This window comes from Xiphophorus maculatus, chromosome 14 (assembly GCF_002775205.1).
Source record: "Xiphophorus maculatus strain JP 163 A chromosome 14, X_maculatus-5.0-male, whole genome shotgun sequence".
In the NCBI taxonomy this organism is placed as follows: domain Eukaryota; kingdom Metazoa; phylum Chordata; class Actinopteri; order Cyprinodontiformes; family Poeciliidae; genus Xiphophorus; species Xiphophorus maculatus.
In genome coordinates, this window is record NC_036456.1 from 6,308,533 (window position 1) to 6,331,377 (window position 22,845).

Below are 22,845 nucleotides of genomic sequence, written 5' to 3' on the forward strand. Positions count from 1 at the left end.
TTTGAAAACTAGTTTGAAATTCAAACTTAATACTTTTTAAAATGAGTCCGTATAGGAAGTTAAACCATAACTCAACATTATTTTTTTTCAGAACTGTTGACAATACATAGGCTTGTAGTGTTTTCTGCATCAATAAAAAACAGGAAGATCCTCCTCTGCGTTGTCACTGACCATAGTAAAAATAGGATCAGGGCCCCCTACCCTAAGCCTCTCTATTCCTTTTTTGTCCAAGCAAGAATTGATTTCAGGAACATCAGCCAAATGCCATCCCAATGATGCCAAAAACTCACTAATCGATTTCTATTCAAAACTAGCTAATAGTTTCAACAATGTGCTACAGGTGTAGGTTTTACCGGAAACCAAGATTTGCGTTTTGCAGCTACGCTGAAGCAAAAACAAATACTTGCTTGATTGTAGCTAATGTTCTACATTGTCCTTTAACAAACAGGTTTTGGTAAAAAAAAAAAAAAAAAGCCCAACTAACTAAAAAAAAAAAAACATTACATAACTTTCAGTGCCCATTAACAGGTGGAGATTTTTTTACTTTTTTTGCAGTGTGTTCTCCGTAGCCCTGCTATAATTAGACTCGCTGTCAGGCGTTGAATACCCGACTTGCACACAAAGCCTTTGTGCTCCAGCTGAAGCCCCTCATTGCACCCACGCTGCTGGAAGAAGAAGAAGAAGTCAGGTACGTCTTTGGTGATCCAAAATTGAAATATCAACCTTTTATGTTCTGCTTGGTGCAAAAGGAAGAACAGAATATGTTTAAATTTTTTATAGGTTTTGAAACTCGGACTTTGCTGAAACGGTTTGAAATGCTGACATGGTGATGAGAAGGTTTCCATAGGAGACTTTAAATCTTTAAGAAGGAATTGAGGTTCATTCTTTACCTTATTGCTTTATCTCATTAAGTTATGCAGACATTTGTCATATGCCTTATCACATGTCCTAGTCTCAACTGCAAGGCCTGCGTGACTTCATTTTCCGTAACCACCCACTCACAAGAGTTCACATACTGTATGTGAACTCTTGTGAACCTGGGGCATTTTTTACATTTCTCACACTAAACTGATTTAGTGTGAGAAACATTTTTTTTTGGCATTGTTGACCATTTGTTAACATCTGTGCCTATATTTACAAAGTTTAAAAGACTCTTCAGGGGTCACAAGGCATATTGATGTGTGTCTGATGTCATGGCGTGCGGTGACTGTGTATGTGACATTTCCAAGAATGCTATTGCTGCTCCCTCCCTGCTTTTTCCTTGTTTTATCTCTCTAACTTTCTCGTTTCTCACCATGTGTTGTTGTTTCCAAATAAACGCCTGCCTGTCTTCGCTGCTGTCCCAGAGTGTGGTAGGCTCTGCAGCTACCAATGGAAAGAGGTGGGGTAAGAGACAGAACCATACGGGATGTCCAGAGAAAAGTTGTACCCAAACATTTCCCACAAAGCAAAATGCAAGGTGAAAAATCAAAGCATGTCCAAGACTCTGCAGCCCATCGCCTTCTTCCCCATCATTCCTCAACTCAACCCAAGCAAACAGATCTCTACATCCTCCCATCATACTCTGACATCCTCTTTAATAACTTTCAAAGCCTTAGAGAGGAAGAGCTTCTCCTGGATTTCAGTCTTTGCATTCAAGGCAAGACTTTCCGCTCCCATGGTCTAGTGCTCGCAACTGCCAGTGAATGCCCACATTTATTTTTTGGCGTAAAACCAATCTTTGGACTTGGAATGAAAGAAATTCCAGATTTCCTGACTCCACTTGGATTCGGGGCTGTCCTGGAGTTTGCATATTATGGACACGTGGCTCTGAGCCACCTTGAAGAAGGAGAGACGGTGGGGGTCCTGAATGCCTGTGAGTATCTACAAAAGGACCGGCTGAGGAAGGGGCTCACACAAAGGGTCACCACTTCTGCTTCGAAGGAGAAAGACAAGAGCTTGGCGCTGATCAAGGACATGTGGGACAAAGGATTAGGATGTGATATAATAATACAAGCAGATACTGGAGAGAGATATTCAGGTCAGATGATACACCTTCCAGGTATACGTTGTGTACGTCTTCCTGACATTTTTCCCAATATCCCTTTCCCAGAACGCTTAATACACTTGTTGACATCAGCTGTGGTCCATCCTGGTTGTCAGAAGAAAGCAGTGTCAGATATCAACACATGCCTCAGCTATTTCTGACATTTTCCACCCAAATGATGTGTCACGGTTTTACCAACTCCTTACGCAGGAATGCCTTTCGGTGAAACCTGTCTACAGTTATTTCCCTGAGCTGACCAAACAGCCTGTCAACAATATAAATAAATAATGAATCATCTGCTGTTCTTTTAAAAAATAAACCTCAGGAGAAGTGAAACTGTTTATATATCCACATATGTGAGGGTATGCTGAACACCTTTTCTTCTTTTTCTTTTAATTTTTTCTGAACCTTATAAAGTTTTCTTTAAGACTGGTGTGAAAGTAACTTATACCTCTCAGAAAGCATAATTACCTTTAAAGTCATTTTGTACATTCATAAAAAATAAAAATACATTAAGAAAGTGAATTTTTCATTGCAAAAGAAACTAAAGCCATCGCAAATTAATCCTTTGTTATACTTATAATAAAAATAGTTACTATTATTAGTAGTATTTTGATATTTAATAATTATTATTAAATATAATACATCTCTTATTGTATTTAATAATAATGAAATAATTTAAATTTGTTTAATTATTAAATAATACATATAATTAAATAACTACATCACAATAATGAAATAATAATAATAGTTATTATCATTATTATTATTGTCATAATGATAGTTATTATATTAATTTGTAAGATTAATAATAATAATAATTCTTATTTGTATTATTATTGTTATTATTAATTTAATTAAAGGAAAACAATGAAAATATTATCCGCAAGACCAAAGAGGGAAGACGTGCTTTACTAAATGCTTAGATATCTCAAAGTATGAGATCAACAGACAGCAGTTTAACTGAAACAGACGAGAGGAATCTCAGTAAAGTTAAAAATACCTGCTGATTAATCTTTACAACTGTTATTGTCTAAAAAATATATATATATTTGTGGATCCGAATAGGCAGAAGAGTACAAATAAATCAACTTTCTATTTAAATTTTTTTTTTTTTTTTTTTTTTTGTGCAGGCTGTACGATTTAAAATTGCCTCAATCTTGCTCATTTATTTCCTCCACCTCTCTCCTCAGCACACCGTGTTGTGCTGGCGGCCGGTGGGGACTACTTCCGGGCGCTGCTGTGTGGCGGCATGAGGGAGTCCCGGGAGGACACCGTGTGCTTGCGGGGTCTCTCCTCCTGGGTGATCGAAGCCGTGGTCGGTTTCTTCTACACGGGCCAGCTCGGGTTGAGTTGGGCCCGCGTGTGGGAGCTGACGGACGCGCTGCATCAGTTCCAGCTGAAGGGGGCGCTGTCGCTCTGCACTGACTTCCTGCAGGGCGGAATGGACGAGAGCACCTGTCTGGACGTTCTGGTCCTGGCGGAGACATTTGGGCTTGTCCAGCTGGGACAGGCTGCCGAGGAATACGTCCTGACCCACTTCAGGCTCGTCTCTGCTGAAGAGAAGTTCAAGGATATTCCCTTTGTTCTGCTGGACCGACTGCTGGACAAAGATTCACTGTGTGTAGACAGAGAGGTAACTCTTTTTATTATTATTATTATTATTAGTCTGTTCAGTCCTTATCAAATTTGACTATTTCTTTTGTCATTTGAACATTTAAATGAGACGTTAGTTGAGCAGTATTATATGTGTTTGACTTTTTTTTTTTTAGCTTTACATCAAGTTATAATGTTATTCCCTCATTAAAGACACACATGTAGTGTTGCTTTGATTCTTTCATGCATGTATGCGGAATCCTCTCATCTCCCATTCAGCCGTCCAGAATGGCTCCCACCTTCAGACTAGCCAGCAGCAATTAGCAAAAACCTCGAGGAAAATCATTATCTGCTGAGCTCATCATACGAGCTACTTCTCAGTGCGACTCTGATAAAAAAAAAAAAGACTATTGAAGGGTTAATAGAGGAGCCATGTTGTGAAGACTTTTTGACGGTGGAGTTTCCGAAAAAGCAGGAGTTCTTAAAGAGACAAGAGACCCAATTTCAAGGCGTTAACTTATGGAGTCAAATTTCTTTTAAGTAATATTTTTTTGTATAGCATTTTTATAACAACTGAAGGCGACATAGTTACTTGATTGTGCTATAAAATGGAACCATGTGTCTGAAAAATAGATAATAAATAGATAATACTGTCCCTTTAAATGAAATGACCAAATTGTACAACTAATTATAAAATTTGTTTGTTTTAACTCATGTAACACGTCACATTTAAGGCACCATGGTTGAGGAAAGTTACTCATTTTTTCCCCCCCAATCATTACAATGTAATAAGAGAAAAAGTAAACCACGCCTGAAAATATTCTACATCTTCTGTTCGCTGCCAGATTGTGGTGTTCAGGGCAGTAGTGAGCTGGGTAGAGGAGGAACCTAAAGAACGACATCCGTTCCTGTCCAGCCTGTTGTCCCACGTTCGCCTCCCGCTCTTCACTTCCTCTGAGGTTCAGGAAGCTCTGAGATGGAAGCTGCTATACAGAAGCTCCAAGACCAGGGCGACATTAGAAACCCTGCAACGACTTGCAAAAGGGGAAAAGGTCGGATCTGGACGTAAGCCTCGCTCACCAAACCAGGCGAGTGCATCAACCTCTGCCACGGCTCCCATAGAAACTTCTACTTGTAAATAATGGCATTATTAAGAATCAGACTGTTTTATCATAGCTATTTTTAGGATTATGAGGTGAAAGTAGTTCTTCTCTCCTGTCAGGTTCTGGTGTTGGTTGGCGGAGACGCTGTTGACGACGACTTCATGAAGAGGGTTCCAAGCCGGTCCCTGTGGTATGCTCAACAGTTTCACCGTGGGCCGGGTCTGATGAGAAATATCGAGTGGAAACTCTTGACGAAGATCCCTGAGCCGCCTCGGTTCAGACACGCTGTCTGTCTCTTCAACAACAAACTGTACATCCTAGGGGGACGCAAATATTACGGGTCTCTGGATGTCCTCAAATCTGCTGCAAGGCAAGTTTGCGTTCAACCAAACGGTGCTGATGCAGACCAGAGGATCAGATGGGGGTTCTGAATATTTTGCATGAGTTTATAACACTTTAAAAGTTGGAGTCTAACTAGATGATGTTCTTCTATACGTATAACATGGATGCTATTTTTTTTTAAAGCATACGTCAGAAGGATAATTATCTGTTTGTTTTTATTTCACAGGCTAGACCTGACGCAGTGGAAATGGGAGCAACTACCTGACATGTTGTGCCCAAGGGACTACTTTGCAGCGGTGTGCCTAGACGCAAAGGTTTTTGTTTTGGGTGGTAACTACGACGACAGCCAGTACACGGACGATGTGCAGTTTTACAGTCCTGAGGAAAACACCTGGAGGTGCATGAAATACTAAACAAATCTGCACAGGGATACATGTCAGAGGTTCCCTTATTAGCGCCTTGATAAATTTGTGGGACTGATTTGGATGGTGTTTTAAAAAGCAGCATCAATTGACCCAGCCGTTTTGTGGACCTGCTGGCTCACTTAGTGTGCTCAGGGCTTGTAGTTTATTTCCGGAAGGCATTGTCAAGAGGTAGAACAAAACCTCAAAATTACACAAATTGGAGTTGCACAAATGAATTTGCTGAATGGAAACATGCCCATTTTGAGACAAACAATCACATTTTTTGATAAAACGTTTTTGCAGTAGGATCAGGTGGTTTTTTGGCTGCATTCTGGGGAGAAGCTCTCACACCGGTGGCACTCAAAGTGAGTTAGTGCCAAGCTTTTGGTGCATCAGTCGCAACATGGATCCAAGAACCACTGTCCATACTGTCCACATGACAGTAAATCAAGCACAATGATCATGCCAAGCAGGAAAGATTTTATTACAGTGAGAACTGCTGAACAAGAAAGGAAAAAAGTTGGAGTTTATCAAGGTTCATACACAGAACGTAAAACTTTACCTCCTTCCTGTTATGTGGCTCATGAGCCACTAGGGGGAACTGCTAAACAATCAAAGAAGGAAAATGGTCCATAGATAAAACTGACTGCCTATGTCATGCAATACATTTAGTCAATTAAAGAATAGTGACTATTTCACAGTCATAAGCATTCTCCGACACGCTGACACTTTTTGGATTTATATTGTCGTCTTCCCCTGCAGGTCGGCTCGCCCTCTGGCAGCGGCGGTCTGTGGTCACGCTGCAGCCGTGCTGGACGGTCAAATCTACGTCTCAGGCGGCTGCGACTCCTATCACCATTGCAGCTCCTTGCTGTGGACCTATCACCCTTCCCGCGGCTGCTTTCCCAGAAGTCCCATGAGCGTGGGAGGCGGACGTGCTGGACACGTCATGCTAGCCGTGGGGGGCAGGCTGGTGGTGGCCGGAGGGGTGCAGCCCCTCCGGGTGGGGTTCGGGGACCAGCTGCTCTGTGAGGTTTATGACCCGGCCTGTGATTCCTGGTCCTCGTTCCCGGCCTTGCCCCGGCCCCATCTGTCTCCGGGTGGAACTGTAATGGACGGGCGCCTGTACGTGGTCGGGGGTTCTTCGGCCAACACGGCCAGAGACACCAAGTGGGTGCACTGCTATGACCCCAAGAAAGAATGCTGGGAAAACCTGGGTGCTATGCCTCACCCATACACTGATCTGGCAGTTTGTGCCCTGCCACTCCCTAATACGACTCGTTAACTAATGACTAATTGAAACGCCGGAGTAGTTTTGGTTTGGCTCTGTAAAAAGAATGCCATGTCACAAATGCTTCATGCTGAAAATATATTTTCAATTTTAAGGGGATTATTGTGGTGTTAAGGAAGAATAATTTATAAATTAACTTTGGAAAAAAGTTTGGCTCTCTCTCTTCCTTAAACTCCCAAGTCCTCTCAGCGGGCGACGTGCGGCCACAAGGAAACAACAATGCGTGTTGACGTCACAGAATTACAGAGTTTAATCCCATACAAAGCAACACATGAATCAACAACAAAACCGCAGAGGAACAGAGATATACATTACCTTATACAGACAAAGACAGACAAGACAGACAAACAAAAAACAAAACAAAGACGCGTCTTTGGAGATAGCCGATGCAAAAAAGCAAAATAGTGGCAGCTCTCTGAATTTTTAGTCCTGTGCACGAAGTCTTATTCTGAAGGTGTGTCTTTCCTTTTTAATATATCCAATTAAGGCGTACCTCCGGCTGACCAACTGGAAGTTACCTTGGACACTCAGAGAAACTTAGAAACTCCCCCTAATTTACGCCAAAGATCAAAGGCCATTTGCTCTCTGGTAAAACAAAAGAGCCAACAGCTGCGTCCTGGCCTCCTGGGTTCTACGGTCATTTGAGCAAAGAAAAACATGAGATAAGATTTCACAGATACCTGTGAAATCCGAAGTCTCTCCCGTTATCTCTCCTTACATAAATTCTCAGGAGAAACTTAAATCCAGTCATTTTGGTTCAAGGAAAGGTTATCTTCACAAAACCCCAGTTTAGCATAAATCCTGAGCAATTTTCTAATACTAAACAAAACATTTTCATTCAAACAATCTCCATTTGATCTGCATTTGGTTTCTGTTGTTTGCATACTTTTAAATACTTACCCATCAATGGTTTAGTTTTAAATCCTTAACACAAACCTGTTCAAAATTAAGAAATTTGTTCAAAATAAGAGTGTTCAATATACCTTTTACACATGCCGTAAGATTAACTGTATTAAGCACTAAAAATAATAATTTTTCTTCAACAGTGGCAAAGAACCTTAAAGTACAAAGTTTTGGAAAACCTAAAAAAACATTTTTTAAAATTGCTTCCCAAACACTCAGAGGTCCCTGCAGACCGAGCTTTTGAACATGAACAATAAAGTTTTGGAAGAGTGCTGGATGCAATCTGACAGCTTAACTAAAGGGGCAGTATTATTTTCCAGCCATATATTGCCATTTTACAGCACAACCAAGAAACTATACTGCTTACAGTTGTTGTAAAAATGTTATATATATAGAATTTGACTTAAAAAGAAGGTGTTAAATTATTACTTCATAATTTAACACCTTGAGATTGAGCCTCTGTGTTTTTACAAAGTCATTACTCTTTCTGAAACTCCGCCTTCAGAAAGTCATCACAACATGGCTCCTTTATGAACCCCTTAGCAAATGTTTTTACCAGAGAAGTAGCTCGTATGATGATGTGAACAGATGTGCAGTTCTGCCAGATGTTTGCTAATTGCTGCTGGCTAGTCAGAAGGAACTGACTGGGGAGGAGCCGTGAGGGAGGGGTGCTCTGTGAGGCGGAAGGTCGGAACCTGCTGCTCCGAGGAAGAGCTTCTTCTAGAATAGAGGAGGAGCATCGTCCTTGAAGGCGGGGCTAGGTCCGCCCGGGCGTTTTGTACAGCTGACTGATTGCAGAGGAAGATTAAAGGATTTCTCAAACATGCATGAAAGAATCAAGGCAACACTACATGTGTGTTTTTAATGAGAGAATAAAACGAGAACATGATGTAAAGCTCAAAAAAGCCGATTTGACATGACTCTGCCCCTTTAAAAGTAAAAAATTAGACTAAATACTCCATGTAGCAGTCGGGTCTGGGCCAGATCTAACATCAGGACGGCACTGCTGACTGACTGTTGTCATGGCAACCGGTATTTCAACCGGCACTGGTCAAGTTCTGGCACTGATGGCACCGACTATATGGAGGCATACCACAAAGCGCCCGATAATGGTTTAGTTTACGTGCATTGAATCTGTGTGTGCCATTTCTGGGCCGATTGTGGGCTGAGCAACTCGTGCTACCCACAACCTGCATGTGCTTATTATGAAACCTTAGAGAATTAATTTCTACGGGGGTTTTTTTTCGTACCTTCAGTGGTAGCTCACCCAATGAGAAAGAGAAAACCAAACATTGTGGGTTTTTGACGGGGTGTCTTCAGTGTTTGTATTTTTCATCAAATGTTCATCTGTTGTCTGCCATAGTTATCTTTTGTTCTGTTTCTGCCACGTTTGCTTTATTTTAGATCCATCTCCCCCGCAGTTTATTTACTCATGTCTACGTTTTCTTTTGTTAGTCATTCCTTTCACTGTTAGATTATCTGACTGGTCGATGTTTACTCCCAGTTTTATCATGACACGCTAACTGACAATGCAGCTTTGTGAATGAACTTTGCTCCTCCTTAAAATGTGCAGGAAACACTACAAGCCTAACTGAGGGTTGTTTGAATACATGCTAGCCTCTGCTGTTAGAGGTTGTTGCGTAACATAAATAGAAGTAGTGATGGAACTTATGGCTCTTTGAAGAGAACTGAATCTTCAGGGATGCGCTCACTTCAAGGAACCGTCCCAATGATCCGTTTTTGAAAATGTATATGTATTTTCTGAGAACGAGCCATAATGGTTTTTGCGGGTGAAGTTCACAAAAAAAAGTTAAGTCATCCGTATTAAGTAACCGCAGTATGACAGAAACAATCAGGTCGCGCACAGAGCCGCCATGACACGTGACGAAAACACACAGGTAGCAGCTGGAACGTGCTCTGTGTGCTCATGGATCGAGCCCTTTGTTTCTATTTTCTTTCGTCTATTTCATTAATTCACTGATTGAATGAATAAATTGTTTATCTTAAATTGAACAAGAAGAGCTACTGCAGTGTGTGTAACTGGGACTCGAGTCCTATCGTTTAGTGTAAACAGCTGCTCAGAAGAATTGGATTGCACATGAACGTCACCGTCTTCATTTTTTTGCCGTTATATCTGACCGTTCAATTACAAATAAACATTTGCACAACAGCATCAGTGTTGAGGAATTGTTAAAAATGTATTAAATGGCTTCATCAAGGTGCACACCTGGCTGAAATCTGTTTCCCGTGCTGAAGCCACCAGCGGCAAAGCAGATCTAGGCCACCAGAGAACTGTTTTCCTCGCGGTATGTCTGCCGAGTGCAAGTGTACTTTGTGGGCCAGAACTGGGCCAGACCACTTTTGCTGTGTGGGTTTTCCAACATGACTGATACCCCTGTGCTTTTTCAGCAAGTTGAGCAAAAATAGCTGATCTGTTCAACTACAGGCGAGTCTTTAACCCCCCACACGCATCTCTGAGAGCTTTAACATCCATCACTGTTATTTTCATAGAGCACCTAAACACAACAAGAGAGCTTAAGGCTGCATTCACACCAGCCCTGTTGAGTCCACTTTAATTGAACTCTGGTTTGTTTGCCTAGAAAGTCTGGTTTGTTTGGGGAATTTTGAATGCGAAAAAATAAGTGAATAAATAAACTCTTTGTCTGTTTAAAAACCTCAGTCCTGGTTTGATGGAAGTGAACTCTAGTGGGGTTCGAATAAATCTGTGACTGTCAAGCTGACCAGAGACCGCTCCTAAAGCAGGAAGCAAACTGTAGCGCAGGGGATTGTGGGTAAATAAAACCAAAGCAAACGTGAGAGTCTAAGGCTGGCGGGGGACATGACTCATGGTCTTTTTATCAACTACAAAAGAGAAATCCTACACCAACTAAAATCGGACACCACGCCATTTTTGTTGCATCTTGTGAAGAAGGAAGTTGTGCTCAGTGTCTTCAGAGGGTTTCCTGTCATTTCCTTGAGTAGTTATTTGTGTAGCGCCACCACAGGCAAAGGGGTGAACAGGTTTTTCAGAGGTTTTGGATTGTCTGACAAAGTGAAACGCACCACCTGAAAATGTAACAAAGGTTGAAATTTTGGTTCCCAATCGAACCGAGTCTTTCGGCTAGCAGGTGTTGAGAGGCCCTGAGCTTTGGAGATGCTACGTCATTCCGTATCAAGATGTGACTGTTCTTAAAACCCTTTTCTTGTTTTTAACACATCCGTTTTGAAGACGGAAATGTTCAATAGTTGACCAATATACTGTATAATTGCAAAATGAACAGAAAAATGAACAGATTAAAAGTATCATTCACTTCATTTCTCAATGAAGTGGTCATAATATTATGCCTTGTTGGAATAATTTAATACATCTAAGGTTTGATCTTTGTCACAAATTTGTGAGATGCCCTGATTGAGATGCCGCTGGTGCTGTCCCTTTAGAAAAATAAGTGGGTTGTGTTATGACAACCACCATCATGAATGGAAAACATTTTTTTCAGGCCACTTGAGCAAAACACCTGTCAACAGTGACTTCAGTAAGGGGAAAAAAAGTTACATTAAATGTCTACTAGACCCTTAAATAATCTTATGCAACATTCCAAATATCACTCACTGATTGTAGGCCAGAATTGTGCAAACTATGGAAACATATCTTTGGAATATTAATTCAATTCAGAAATTTCATGACTAAAATTATTGAACTGAATTAATAAAATGAAAAAATACAAATCTCATTCATTGAGCCACACATCTTATTTTCAGGACATTTTCATTACATTTTCCTCGAATAAAAATTTCTGAAACGGTATCAAAACTAACGCAAAGCTTCAAGAATTTCAAGTGTTTTCTGTTTTTAGAAATTGTTAAAAGCTTCAGCTGTGAACAGTGCTGGAATATTAGGATTATGCTGGATTTTGCATGCAATATGATGGCGAAATTGTTATTTTTTTATTTGGAAGAAGAGCTTATAACATAAAAAAAGTGTCAAAATCTAAGGAAATTCTAAGAGCATCATCACTTTAATATAGTAAGCTTTCTTAAAGCTCAGCTACTTCCTGTGAATGTTGCTGAACGAGATCAGACAAACCACTATGATTTTCTTTTTTGTTTGTACTGTTTTGCATGTGTGCTGTGACCTATTTATTGAACTGTGCACGGTCTTAAGCAGCGTCCTGTTGTGAGTAAAAGACGTCTGCTGGCTTGAAAACAGTACGTTGACCTATTAAAAAAAAGAAAAAGCATTTTCATTCTTCACATACTGTAATAGCAATGCTCTTGTTCTTTTTTTTGTTGTTGTTCTTTGTCTTTTCTTTTCAAAACATGTGTCAGACAGGAATTGATCAGCATTTTGGTCAGGATGTTTCATTCGCTTATTTATTTTTTACATTTATGAGTCAAAAAGTAATTTCCTCCATTGTTAAATTGAAAAGTGACACGTGCAAATATGAAAAGTACGTCACTCAAAAACCACTTTTCTAAATTCTCTTGACATCACCAGTAAAATCTGTCACCAGGATTTCCTATTTTCATGCGTTTCGTCTTTTCTGACCACACGTTTGAATCTGAGTCGTGATGTTTTGCAGATGCGCTCAGATTTGAATAAGTTTGGTAAATACATAACTATTCACCAAAGTGTCCTTTTTGCCATGACTGTTCTCAGAGCCATACTATTTTGACTTAGAAATTCTCCTTCTTCAGGTATTGTTTGCAGCAGTCCAAATACTAAATTAAAAAAACAAACTTGTAAACATCTTTATACCAGTAAAAAAAAAAAAAAAATTAAAATTGACTAACAGGGGAAACATTAAGAAACATACAGAGTTTATGAAATTTGAAGTGAAGTGATTTCAGTTAAGGTTATTTGGTAATAACGCAAAAGAGAACAAGGAACTAGATGCTCTTGCAACAGCGTTAACTGCTGCTGACTTTCCCTTATATCTATTGTGAAGTATTAGGGAGATGGATGCATTTCTTTACATGGTTTACAAATGAAAATCTGAAATGTGTGGAAAGCCTTTGTATTTGGTATTGGATGTAAATTCAGAAACTAGGTCATGCTGTTTTCTTGAGGGGTTTTTTTTTTGGCTCAGAGTTTTTACCATAGCAACCATCCAAAAAAAAGAAAAGAGTTCAAACCTCCTAACTGCTCCACCATTAACTTTCAACACTTTCTATTTGAAACTGGCACATTTATAGAGAGACAGAGACAGGGAGATGTTTCTGTCTGCTTAAACTTTCTCAGACCATTGCTGGATGTCCCTCTTACATCTTACAGAAGCAATAGTTTTATTTTGTTTTTATGCATAAATTGCATAAAACTTGTCATTATTTATTATACAATAATAATAATAATGACATGAAAGGTTCGTTGTTTTGCTATGAACTTCTAATGGCCCCACCGAGGATTCATGAACTTACCACTGCCACAACACATCAGGCGATAATTACTAAAATATGAATTGGCTGCTATGAGTTTGTCTGTGATTAATTATTTTATAATACAATGCACATTATGATGTATTAATATACTGGCTCTTTCTGAATGAATGAATTTGGTATTGGATGAGTCAGAGCAAAATAATGCAATAAAAAGTTAAATTGAATGAGCCAAATTTCTGACTTAGCTTAAAGCTACTCACTATTTAAAAGCTCAAGGTTGGGCAATAACAAAATTATATGTAGCCAATACTCACTTCCCTACTAATAAACTAGTATTTAGAGACATATAAATGGCACATTTACATAGAAGAAGTGCATAATATGTATGACTTTTATTATTACTTCTAAGAACATGTTTACATAGAGGAACAGACACATCCGGTTTCCAGAACTAATCCAACTAATAAGATCCCAGCGTTTTAGCAGAAAAGAAAGAGATTCACTCATCAGGCCATGGATGATATTGACATAATTGATAAATTCTTCTTCTTTTTTGTCGAGTCATATAGCTGCAGGAAATATGTGGTCTTGCAGACTTTGTAGACAAGAGAGCCGAAAACAGAATGTCATGATTTTCTACTGATAACAGCACATGACGCAATAATGGAGGAGTCCTTATTGTATCCCAATCATCTCATCTGTTGTGTCTGTAGCTTGTGTGACATTTTACACCGCAGCTAAAACTAGATGGTGTCATCAAACCATGCCAGGCCATTAACTCTTCAAGCCAGTGTATCCATGGCAATCTCTCAAAACTCTGTCCACACTTAGTGCTCTTTACACACGCCCTGGTTTATGCTGATTTTGTTTATTTTCATATTAGCGGTGGCTAACAGCTGTTTCATATTATCTCCTGCTCACATCTCTTCAACCACAGCACAACCTTTTGATGTGTTGCCGTACGAATACCGCAGATGGTAAAAATAGCAGGTGACAAAGCGCTTTACGCTATGTCCAGTCATTGCTGATGGTGGGAAACTGAAGCCACAGCTGCCCTGAGCTACCGCTAACAGAAGCAAGGCTGCCATACAATCAGAGAAATGGTGGAAGTGTCTTGCCCAAGGATACGGCAATTGAGGCAGACAAAGCTGGGGCTTGGAACCTGCAACCTACCCGTTACAGGTTGAACTACGACCTGAACCACCAGAGCCCAACAAAAAACATTAATGTGTTTTATTAGGATTTTATGTAACAGAGCCAACACAAAATACTCTGTCATGATATATGTTGTGATGGAGAATCAAAATGCAGAAAATGCAGGCAGCTTGAAGACGAAGAATGTTAAATGACCAAAAATGATGAAAAAAAACCTAGAGGGAACACAAGGAGCCAGAGCAGGACAAAAACAGGAATCCAGGAGCAAAACAGGAAATCAACAGGGAGATAACCAGGTTTAATGTGATAAACAGTATTAGACTGGAGGATCCAGCAAGGAGAAACTGAGAATGAGTAACTGAACAATGAACAGATGGCTGATTAGAAATGAGTTGTAGGTTTGAAGGGAGAGAGATTCAAGGGACTAAGAAATCAATCTAAAACTTAAGAATAACTAGACCTCAGAAGAAAAACAAAGTATAGCTAAACATTAAAAATAAGCACGGTAAACCAATCACTAAGGAAGAATTGAATTAAAATAAAACATAAAAAAGATTTGTCTGATAAAAAGGAAACCGAGGAGTACAGAACAAACAAACGTCAAAACAACTCAGGATCCTAACAGACAAAGAATACATGATTTTAAAATCTTAAACGCATAATCAGAAATAAATTGGAAATAGAGATACTTCTAATAAAAAAGTAATAAATGAGTAATAAATGTAGGTTTCTTTGGAAAATCGTCAGCTGGTAAGGTGCACGTCTGAACTGGTAGCCCCCGGAAGCAAAATTATTCCTGCTTTCTTTGTCACGAACAAGCATGACTGATGAGGTGGGATATTATAAATCGTCTTTTTCTTCATTTTTTGCGTGTTATTCTAAGCTTTATCACTCAATCAACACTTGAAATGAGTCGGGTTTTTGAGGCCGCTTGGTGAATGTGACTCATGTTTCCTGTGAGGTTGCTCCATTTTCACATCCATGCCAACGAGTTCGCCACAGGTCTGACAGCAGCTCTGAGCCTCAGCGGAGTTCAACCACGAGGCGCGAGCAAAACGAACATTTCACTTGGGTTGAGAAACGGAGGGAAGAGCGATGCATCACAACGATTACAGGAAGGATGATTGAAGAAACTATTCTTGTGCAATGTTCTGTTTGTGTTGCAGAACATCGTGTATTAATCGGACTCTTACAAATGTGGATGCGTCAACACACGGTACGTTGTGTACAAAAAATCCAGAAAGTCACCCAAAAACAAATCTTGACACAGATGTATCAGTATTATTACTAATGTGTTTAAATCAATAAAGCATGTAGCTTTTCTTCCTTTTTTTCCCATTTAAAAAATATATTAGATCAACTCAAGTGTTGGAAGAATATACAACACAAAAGTTATGATGTTCAAATTACAATAATAAATACACACAATAAGGTGTCGGGACGATAGTTTAATATCAAAATGTTTTTCTTTTTAAATAATCAAAGCAATTTCACTCTTGTGTACACAATTCGATTTAAAAAAAATATACATACAAAGTTTGAATCTACTGCTCTGTTACCGCTATTTCACATGAAGTCCTATTTCTAATGCATAAAAAAGTTCAGTGCAGCATTAATGTTTATAACAAGATTTAAATACATTATAACTTACCGGTACGTTGTTTCAGGCACAGTAATATTTCCCAGTTTTAACAAAAAACAATGAATCTCAAAAACAGAAGGCTTAATTTTTTTTTTAAAGCTACTTTCCTCTTTGTAGTATCTATAAGCTCGAGTGCTATTCTAACTGTTCGACCGTGGCAAGAGTTTTGAGCGCTGGTTCGTTAGCTTCCTTGCCCGCCAGGCTGCTGCTTCTCTCCTTGCCCTTTCCTTTGAAAGGCTTCCCGATTTTGGTCGACAGCGAGTACAGGACGGAGCTCTCGTCCGGCGAAGAGCCGCTGCGGCCGCTGCGGGCGATGGTGGACGTGGTCCTGCTCTCCGAGTTGGTGGCCTCGAAGAGCCGGCCCATGAAGCTGAGCCCGGCCTGGCGGATGTGGGAGCTGCCTGCGAACACGTAGAGGATGGGGTTCACCGCGCTGCTGAAGTAGGCGAAGGCTGTGACGTTGGGCCGAGCGCTGGGAGAGCAGGGCTTCCCCGGGTTATCGTTCTTCAGCAAACAAGCCACCTGAGGAAGTGAGAAGAGAGACATTTCACAAATAATCCGTAACAGGAGGATGTGGATTTTTTTTTTTTAAAGTGTGTTTCTACGAAGACGTTTGGCTCTTCGTCCTCAGCTACAGTACTTCGGAAAGTGTTTCTTCCATATTTAGGAAATTGTTCATAAACAATTCCAGTTGATGGTTCTGCAATGCCAATTAGCAGATGGCATTAAAAATGACCTACATAGCAATTCCAAGAAGAATATCCTGGGCATAGTTAAAGGCTCACATACTTCAACCAAAGTGCCAAAATCATCTGTCACTGACATAGACGCAAAGCGGAAATTGCGTCATTGTGTTTGATGGGAGGCATCCTCCACTCGACAGAACTCTGCGCCAAGTGCTGTGTTATTGGGCAGAATATCATCATTGGTCATCGTTGTGATGACGACCCGAGGGGGGAGTGCTGAGCAGGGCTGAGTGGCCAGTTTCAATGTGTCAGAGAGGGCTAAGGCGCAACATCACATTTCTTTTGTTTTGGATGTATACAACATTTTCAGAACAACTGTAGGTAACAGTTACTTGATTGTTCAATAGAATGGCACGACGTCTCTGGAAAGTACATCACAATTAATTGAATTTGTTTGATGCTGCACTCTTCGAAAGGTTCACTGCTCACTTCACAAAAAGTCACAAACGAGCTTTGAACGCACTTGTGCCCGACACGATTGCCCGTCGTACAGTTTGACGCGTCAACTGATCTAAATGCATTCAAAAACCAAAAATAAACAGCGATAAACGTCATACGACGCTTTCAGATACTACTACCAACAATTGCATTAGGAGAATCACCTCAATGATGTTGACGACGTGATAGGGAAGCCAGAAAATGGCAAAGGTGACAATGATCAGCAGGATGAGACGACTGCCTTGTCCTCGGCGCTGGAACTTGGCACTTTGCAGTCTGCATATGACGGAGGAGTAGCAGGTGCTGATGAGCGAGAAGGGAACCAAGCAGCCCATGACGGTCTCAAACAGGTACTGGAAGACCGGGTGACACATGCTCCCCCAGTGGTATGGCATGCAAATGCTTATGCTGCTGTTTCTTTTATGCATCTTTATAATACTGTAGAAAAGACACAAGAAGAGAGAATGAGGCAGAGATGAAATCACTGTCCACACGATACAGTGGGAGTGTAGAAGAAAAGCGTCTGGATAGCGTATATATGGGCTATGCATAAAGTATCAATTAAACACTGGATGCAACATTCAGTTGCTGATTATATTCTTGTGCCATTGCTGATAAAATCTATAATCGGTGATTGTTTCACAAAGGGTAGACTTCAATTTTTTTGTGAAGTCAAAACTCTACAGTCAAAGGTCTATGACAAGTTTTCAAAAATATTTCATGAAGCATTAAAATCTTTCTAAACTTAATATATAAACTTAATCACTGGCAGATGATTGATAAAGCGACAAAGACATGCTGCTAAAAATTAGCCTGCCTTACCTCTTTAAGACTTAAGATTTGTTGAACAAAGTGATGTGAACAAAGGTAATCAGAGGTCGTTGGTGATGCAACAAGTTGAGACCATTAAACTTTTTTTACCTTTTAGCCAATAAAACAAAGCTAATTGAAAAGTTCATCCAAGCTTGTCAAAGTACAATGAAATCTGCAGGTTTGTTTGATTCATAAAATAACTGTATGAAACTAAATAGTTTTCATTCATAGAAAACATTTAATTCAAACAAGATCGTAACTCCACAACAGAAGACCAATGATCATGCGTTGTTGACTCAGGGCTGATTGGAAGACAAATGTGGGTCAAATTATGCAATATTTTTTGTTTTGTTTTTGATGGAACATTGCATAATTTTGAGTCATGTCAGACCAATAATTACTGTTCTGACAACCAATGTCATTGTCACTGTTTCCTTTTCTGTTATTTGAAGTTGTAAAAATGCTTTTTTTAAAATTCAATCTGTATAAAATTTATCGTACTATATTTTGACCATTGGTCTTTGCTGACGAACTCCAAGTCTTTGAGGTTGGCATCGTCCTAATGTTTAGCTCCCTCGACATTTTCTTCAGATTGACGTTACGATTCTGGCTTTGACTCTCCAAAAATATTAACAATACCGTCAGTCAGAAGAAAACATGGCGGTAAAATGAAAATACTAAGCATAAATCTCCTAGGGTGTGATAATTTTCATTTCTACTGTACATAAAATCTTAGTTCTTTGCTGTAGCTCAATACAATTCACTATGTCCCATTAAGTTCTATGTATACACTGGACTGGTTAAAGTTCACATATGGAGTGAGTGAACCTGCCCAATGAACGTGAATGAAGGTGGATAAAAGGCCTAAACTTGAAAGAAATTCTAGAGAGATGTCCCTTTACCCCTTCAAAGAAACCATGCATGATAAAAAAAAAAGAAATCAAATGGCTTGACTGCTTTTTGTCAAAATGCAACCAATGGCTTTTTATCCATCCTTGGAGACCATGTCTCCAAGGGTTTCCAAAATCCAAAACCCTCTGTTGGGTTGCCAATTGGTTTCTAAACCTTCTTTAGGGGTTCCTAAAGTAGGTTTCTAAAAGCCCCTTTTCTAAAACCTTGTTTCTAAAACAGGGTTTAGTCTAACGGTAGTTAGTCTCTAGGGTTGCCCAAGAGACTAGTTTAGTGGCCTTCTGACGGCCACTAAACTCGTCTCTAGAGCACAGGTCTCAAACTAGAGTCCTCGAGGGCCGCTGTCCTGCAGTTTTTAGAAGTACCACAGGTACAAAACACTGGAATGAAATAACTTAATGACCTCCTCCTTGTGTAGATCAGTTCTCCAGAGCCTTAATGACCTAATTATTCTATTCAGGTGGTGCAGCAGAGGCACATCTAAAAGTTGCAGGACAGCGGCACGTGAGGACTGGAGTTCGATACCCCTTCTCTAGAGACTAAACTAGTCTCTAGGTTTTAGAGACTAAACTACTTGGTAGTCAGTTTAGTCTCTAAACCCCTTTTTGAAATGGGTTTTAGAGACTAAAAAGTGGTTAAAACATTTTGAAACATTTCCAAGGGTTTTTCCATTGCGTCACAATCAGAAAGACCTCGTTGTACTGAAACCTTTGTCCGTGTTGGTCTTACCTGCGATAGAACGGCATTGGCAGTGACAGGAGGAAAGCCAACACCCAGACCCCAAACAGGAGGAGGAGCAGGGAGCGCTTGGTCCTCATTCTCTGAGACATGAAGGGCCTCGTGACGGCCAGCCAGCGGTCCATGCTCATGAGACAGATCAGGTAGATGGACACGTACATGTTCACGCTCGACAGGTAATGCACCAGCTTGCACGCCGCCGAGCCAAACTCCCAGCCCCGTCCTGCCACCAGGAACCGAATGAACAGCGGGGCGCTGAGCAGCACGAAGCCGTCGGCCACGGCCAGGTTCAGCACCAACAAGCACGTCACCGAGCGCTTCTTCACCCGGCAGAGCACCGACCAGACGACGAACATGTTGCCAGGGAAACCCAGCAGGAACGCCAGGATCAGGATGGCGGTGCCAATGCGAGCCGAGACGTTGTTGGAAGAAGGCGAGAAGGGCACGGCGGTAGTGGTGTTCATACTGGACCCCAAAGAAAAATTCATCTTAAGAATGTGGATTTGGCTTCAGCTAGCATGAAACTGCCAAACCTGTCAGAAAGGGAGGATAGGGAGGAGACATGGTATGCTGTTTATCCTCACTGCAAAAACACAGAATCTTACAGAGTTTTTTTTTTGGTCTGCTTTCTAGTGCATATATCTTGAAATAAAACTCACAGGAATTTTTTTAGCAAGATATAGGAGCTTGTAAAAATTTAATAATGGCGCAATATTGATTAGAAAAACGTGCCACTTCCACTGACAGATAATTTCACTTATAACACGGGGAATGTGTTTTGTTTAAGTGAAAATAATCTGCCAGTGGAGTCAAACATATTGATCTTTTTTTAAAATCAATATTTAGCTTCTATGTCTTGCTTAAAAGTTACCTGTAAGTCAGTTTTGTCTTATTTAAGTGTATTATGATATGTGGTCTAGAAAATAAACTAAAACTATTTGGTAAGAGTTTTGTGTTTTGTGGTGCGGTAAACGTTGAAACAGTTGAGGAATGAGCTTTTCAATCTATTCAGGAACATTTCCTTTGCTTTTAAGGCATTGAAATGAATGAATTTAAGAAAAATAAAAAAGAAATAATGACCAGCCCACCACCAAAACATCACAAGTTGTTCAAAAAGTAAAATAAAATAAAAATAACAGACATGGTAAAGCTTTCATTTAAAAAAAACCTCTATATTATATGATGAATGAATAACAATATCAAACCTGCACAGCCCAAGACTGAAAATGCATATTGATGAAACAAGGCAATATCAATCAAATCATTTTCTGCATTTTAATCGAAAGGTCAAAGCATCAATAGTATGAAACTGACCTGAAAGTGATCTCTTCAATTCAATTCACCGCCATAACTCCGCTGCATTTCCTCGTATTCTCCAACTGGCATGAACTTTGTTGCTCTCCTCTGACTACCGTTTCTGTGACGAGCAAAAAACCGAGCGCGTTGCGAAATGTTGGTCACGTGACGTGAGGGGAAAACCATTGAGTACAGGAAGCCAAGAGAAAACCTGACTGGATCTCAAGGTTAGTCCTTGCTCTTCCTTCCTCCTCTTTTCATTTTGCTCTGACAGTCTGGAAGAAAAACCTGATATCCTGCAGCGTCAACGCCAGAATGTTGGCACGCGACAGAAGTAGGTCTGTGTCAAGCAGTGTGTGAGGAGGCAAAAGGTCCAATCATAATTAATAAATAAATAAATACTAGTCTGGTTGAAGCTACTTCACCCCCATAATTTCATTCGATAAAAGTAAAAGAATGCTTCAAAATGCCTAAAAACCATCAGCGTCCTTTGTTTTATGGTAGAAAGGCAATGAATAGGTTGAAATTTCATCATTTGGGGCAGAAAATAAGATACATGAGGGAGGTGGATATTCCAGTAAACTGACTCTTGTTCGCACACGACTTCGGATCACGGAGCATTGTGTTTTTTTTTTTTTTTTTTTTGCTGTTGCAATAGCCTTTTTTTTTTCTTTTCCCCTTTTTTTTTTTTTACGGCACCTTCTTCTTTCCACATCTGTGTCAAGCCGGTGGACAGGATGTATTCAGTTTCATAAGCATCGGCGATGTGTCAATTGTGTCATGATCTACTTTTCTGCCAGAAACTGGCTCAGTTGTTGTTTTTTTTTAAAAAGACTTTCAACCTGAATTTTTTAGACAACAGGTTAAATGCATATACGTGCTTAACTCAGCTTTCCTTCCTAGAAAATAATTCTTCCCACTACCGAATTAGAGTAGCTACTCAGATCGTCTCGGTTCAACTTCCATGGCATTAGTCCTCAAACAGAAGTGTTGAATAAAAATATTGTGTGTGATGTCAAACTGTCTGGGTCTTAACTGCTTCTTAATTTATTTATTTTTTGAAAGGCAATAGAGAACATCCTACCTGCTAGAACCAACTTCTTGTCAAACTGGACCGAGAGTGAAGAGGATTTCTGTCACCTTAAAATCCGAGAATGATTGTCGCAGTCCATACAAACACTGTTTTACACCCCTTTACATTGTCCTAACTTTTGGTTTAGCTTTCTGTCTCTCTCTCTCTCTTTTTTTTTTTTACAAAAATTAAATAGTTATTAAAGCTAAACCGCCAAACTACAGTCGCTCTGGCCCCATTGTACCTTAATGCTAGCTACGTTAGCTACGTTAGCATTAAGGAAAGTGCCGCCTCGAAAATGGGCGGGAATTGTCGTTATCGATGCAGGCAAACCTGCGTGTGTGACTTCATTTACTTTACAATAGGGTGACCAAACGTCCGTATTTCCCGGGACATGTCCGTATTTCACGTCCTGTCCCGGGCGTCCCGGGTTTTTTTTTAGAAAGTGAGGAAATGTCCTGTTTTTTTAAATTACCTTCATTGGACCATTACATTTACATGCACTAGGGCACAAGATGGATAGCGTGGCTGTCAGTACGCCAACAACATGCCAAAGCGAAATGTATGGAGTTTCCCCGCTTTTAGACCCCCCCCCTCCCCTCTCCTACTTTACAACACAGCGTTGGATAACATCAAACTGGTATTACTGTTCACCGCTAATTAAATTCCAGTGGTCCAATTGGTCAATAGAATATGTAGGCCACGTAAAATTCAGCAGAGAAGCACTCAGGCCAGGTTACAGAAAGTGAGGTGAAACTGGGCCAAGAGGTTCAGCGACGGCAAAACCAGTTTGAACCGAGGCTGGCCAGGGCCTTGACACAGTAAACTTCCTGCCACAGACCATTGGCTATGTATGTGTGTGTTCCTGTTGATTTCTTTACTCTATGTCTTTTTAGCTACCCCAAAATCAGAAAAGAAACACCGAATGTTTAAATATTTGAAGCCAGCAGTAACTGGTTCACAATAGGAAAAAAAAAAGAATAAAAATCAATCAA

The 22,845-nt window shown here is 40.1% G+C and overlaps 2 protein-coding genes across 2 annotated transcripts; one reads left to right on the plus strand and one right to left on the minus strand.

The window, feature by feature from the left end:
* The first annotated feature begins 576 nt into the window (after window positions 1-576).
* Window positions 577-6,861, plus strand: LOC102221074 (kelch-like protein 33). The gene is made up of 6 exons (XM_023346379.1): window positions 577-2,020; window positions 3,220-3,662; window positions 4,468-4,710; window positions 4,845-5,095; window positions 5,294-5,464; window positions 6,234-6,861. Exons 1-6 carry the CDS (start codon window positions 1,372-1,374, stop codon window positions 6,754-6,756), a joined length of 2,280 nt encoding a protein of 759 aa, XP_023202147.1. The 5' UTR covers window positions 577-1,371; the 3' UTR covers window positions 6,757-6,861.
* Window positions 6,862-15,624: 8,763 nt separating this feature from the next.
* Window positions 15,625-21,122, minus strand: LOC102221337 (leukotriene B4 receptor 1-like). Its single transcript, XM_005809182.3, has 4 exons — window positions 20,797-21,122; window positions 19,474-20,015; window positions 17,187-17,460; window positions 15,625-16,360 (listed from the first exon to the last, which is right to left on the minus strand). Exons 2-4 carry the CDS (start codon window positions 19,968-19,970, stop codon window positions 15,974-15,976), a joined length of 1,158 nt encoding a protein of 385 aa, XP_005809239.2. The 5' UTR covers window positions 19,971-20,015; window positions 20,797-21,122; the 3' UTR covers window positions 15,625-15,973.
* Window positions 21,123-22,845: the final 1,723 nt, after the last annotated feature.

Excerpts from the sequence above, each read along its gene's own strand:
- LOC102221337 (XM_005809182.3), bottom strand. The coding sequence starts at position 19,970 with ATGAATTTTTCTTTGGGGTCCAGTATGAACACCACTACCGCCGTGCCC. Across the intron at positions 17,461-19,473 it reads CCAATGCCGTTCTATCGCAG|TATTATAAAGATGCATAAAA; the intron begins GTAAGACCAACA and ends TCTTTTCTACAG. Across the intron at positions 16,361-17,186 it reads ACGTCGTCAACATCATTGAG|GTGGCTTGTTTGCTGAAGAA; the intron begins GTGATTCTCCTA and ends TCACTTCCTCAG.
- LOC102221074 (XM_023346379.1), top strand. The coding sequence starts at position 1,372 with ATGGAAAGAGGTGGGGTAAGAGACAGAACCATACGGGATGTCCAGAGA. Across the intron at positions 3,663-4,467 it reads CACTGTGTGTAGACAGAGAG|ATTGTGGTGTTCAGGGCAGT; the intron begins GTAACTCTTTTT and ends GTTCGCTGCCAG. Across the intron at positions 5,465-6,233 it reads CCTGAGGAAAACACCTGGAG|GTCGGCTCGCCCTCTGGCAG; the intron begins GTGCATGAAATA and ends CTTCCCCTGCAG.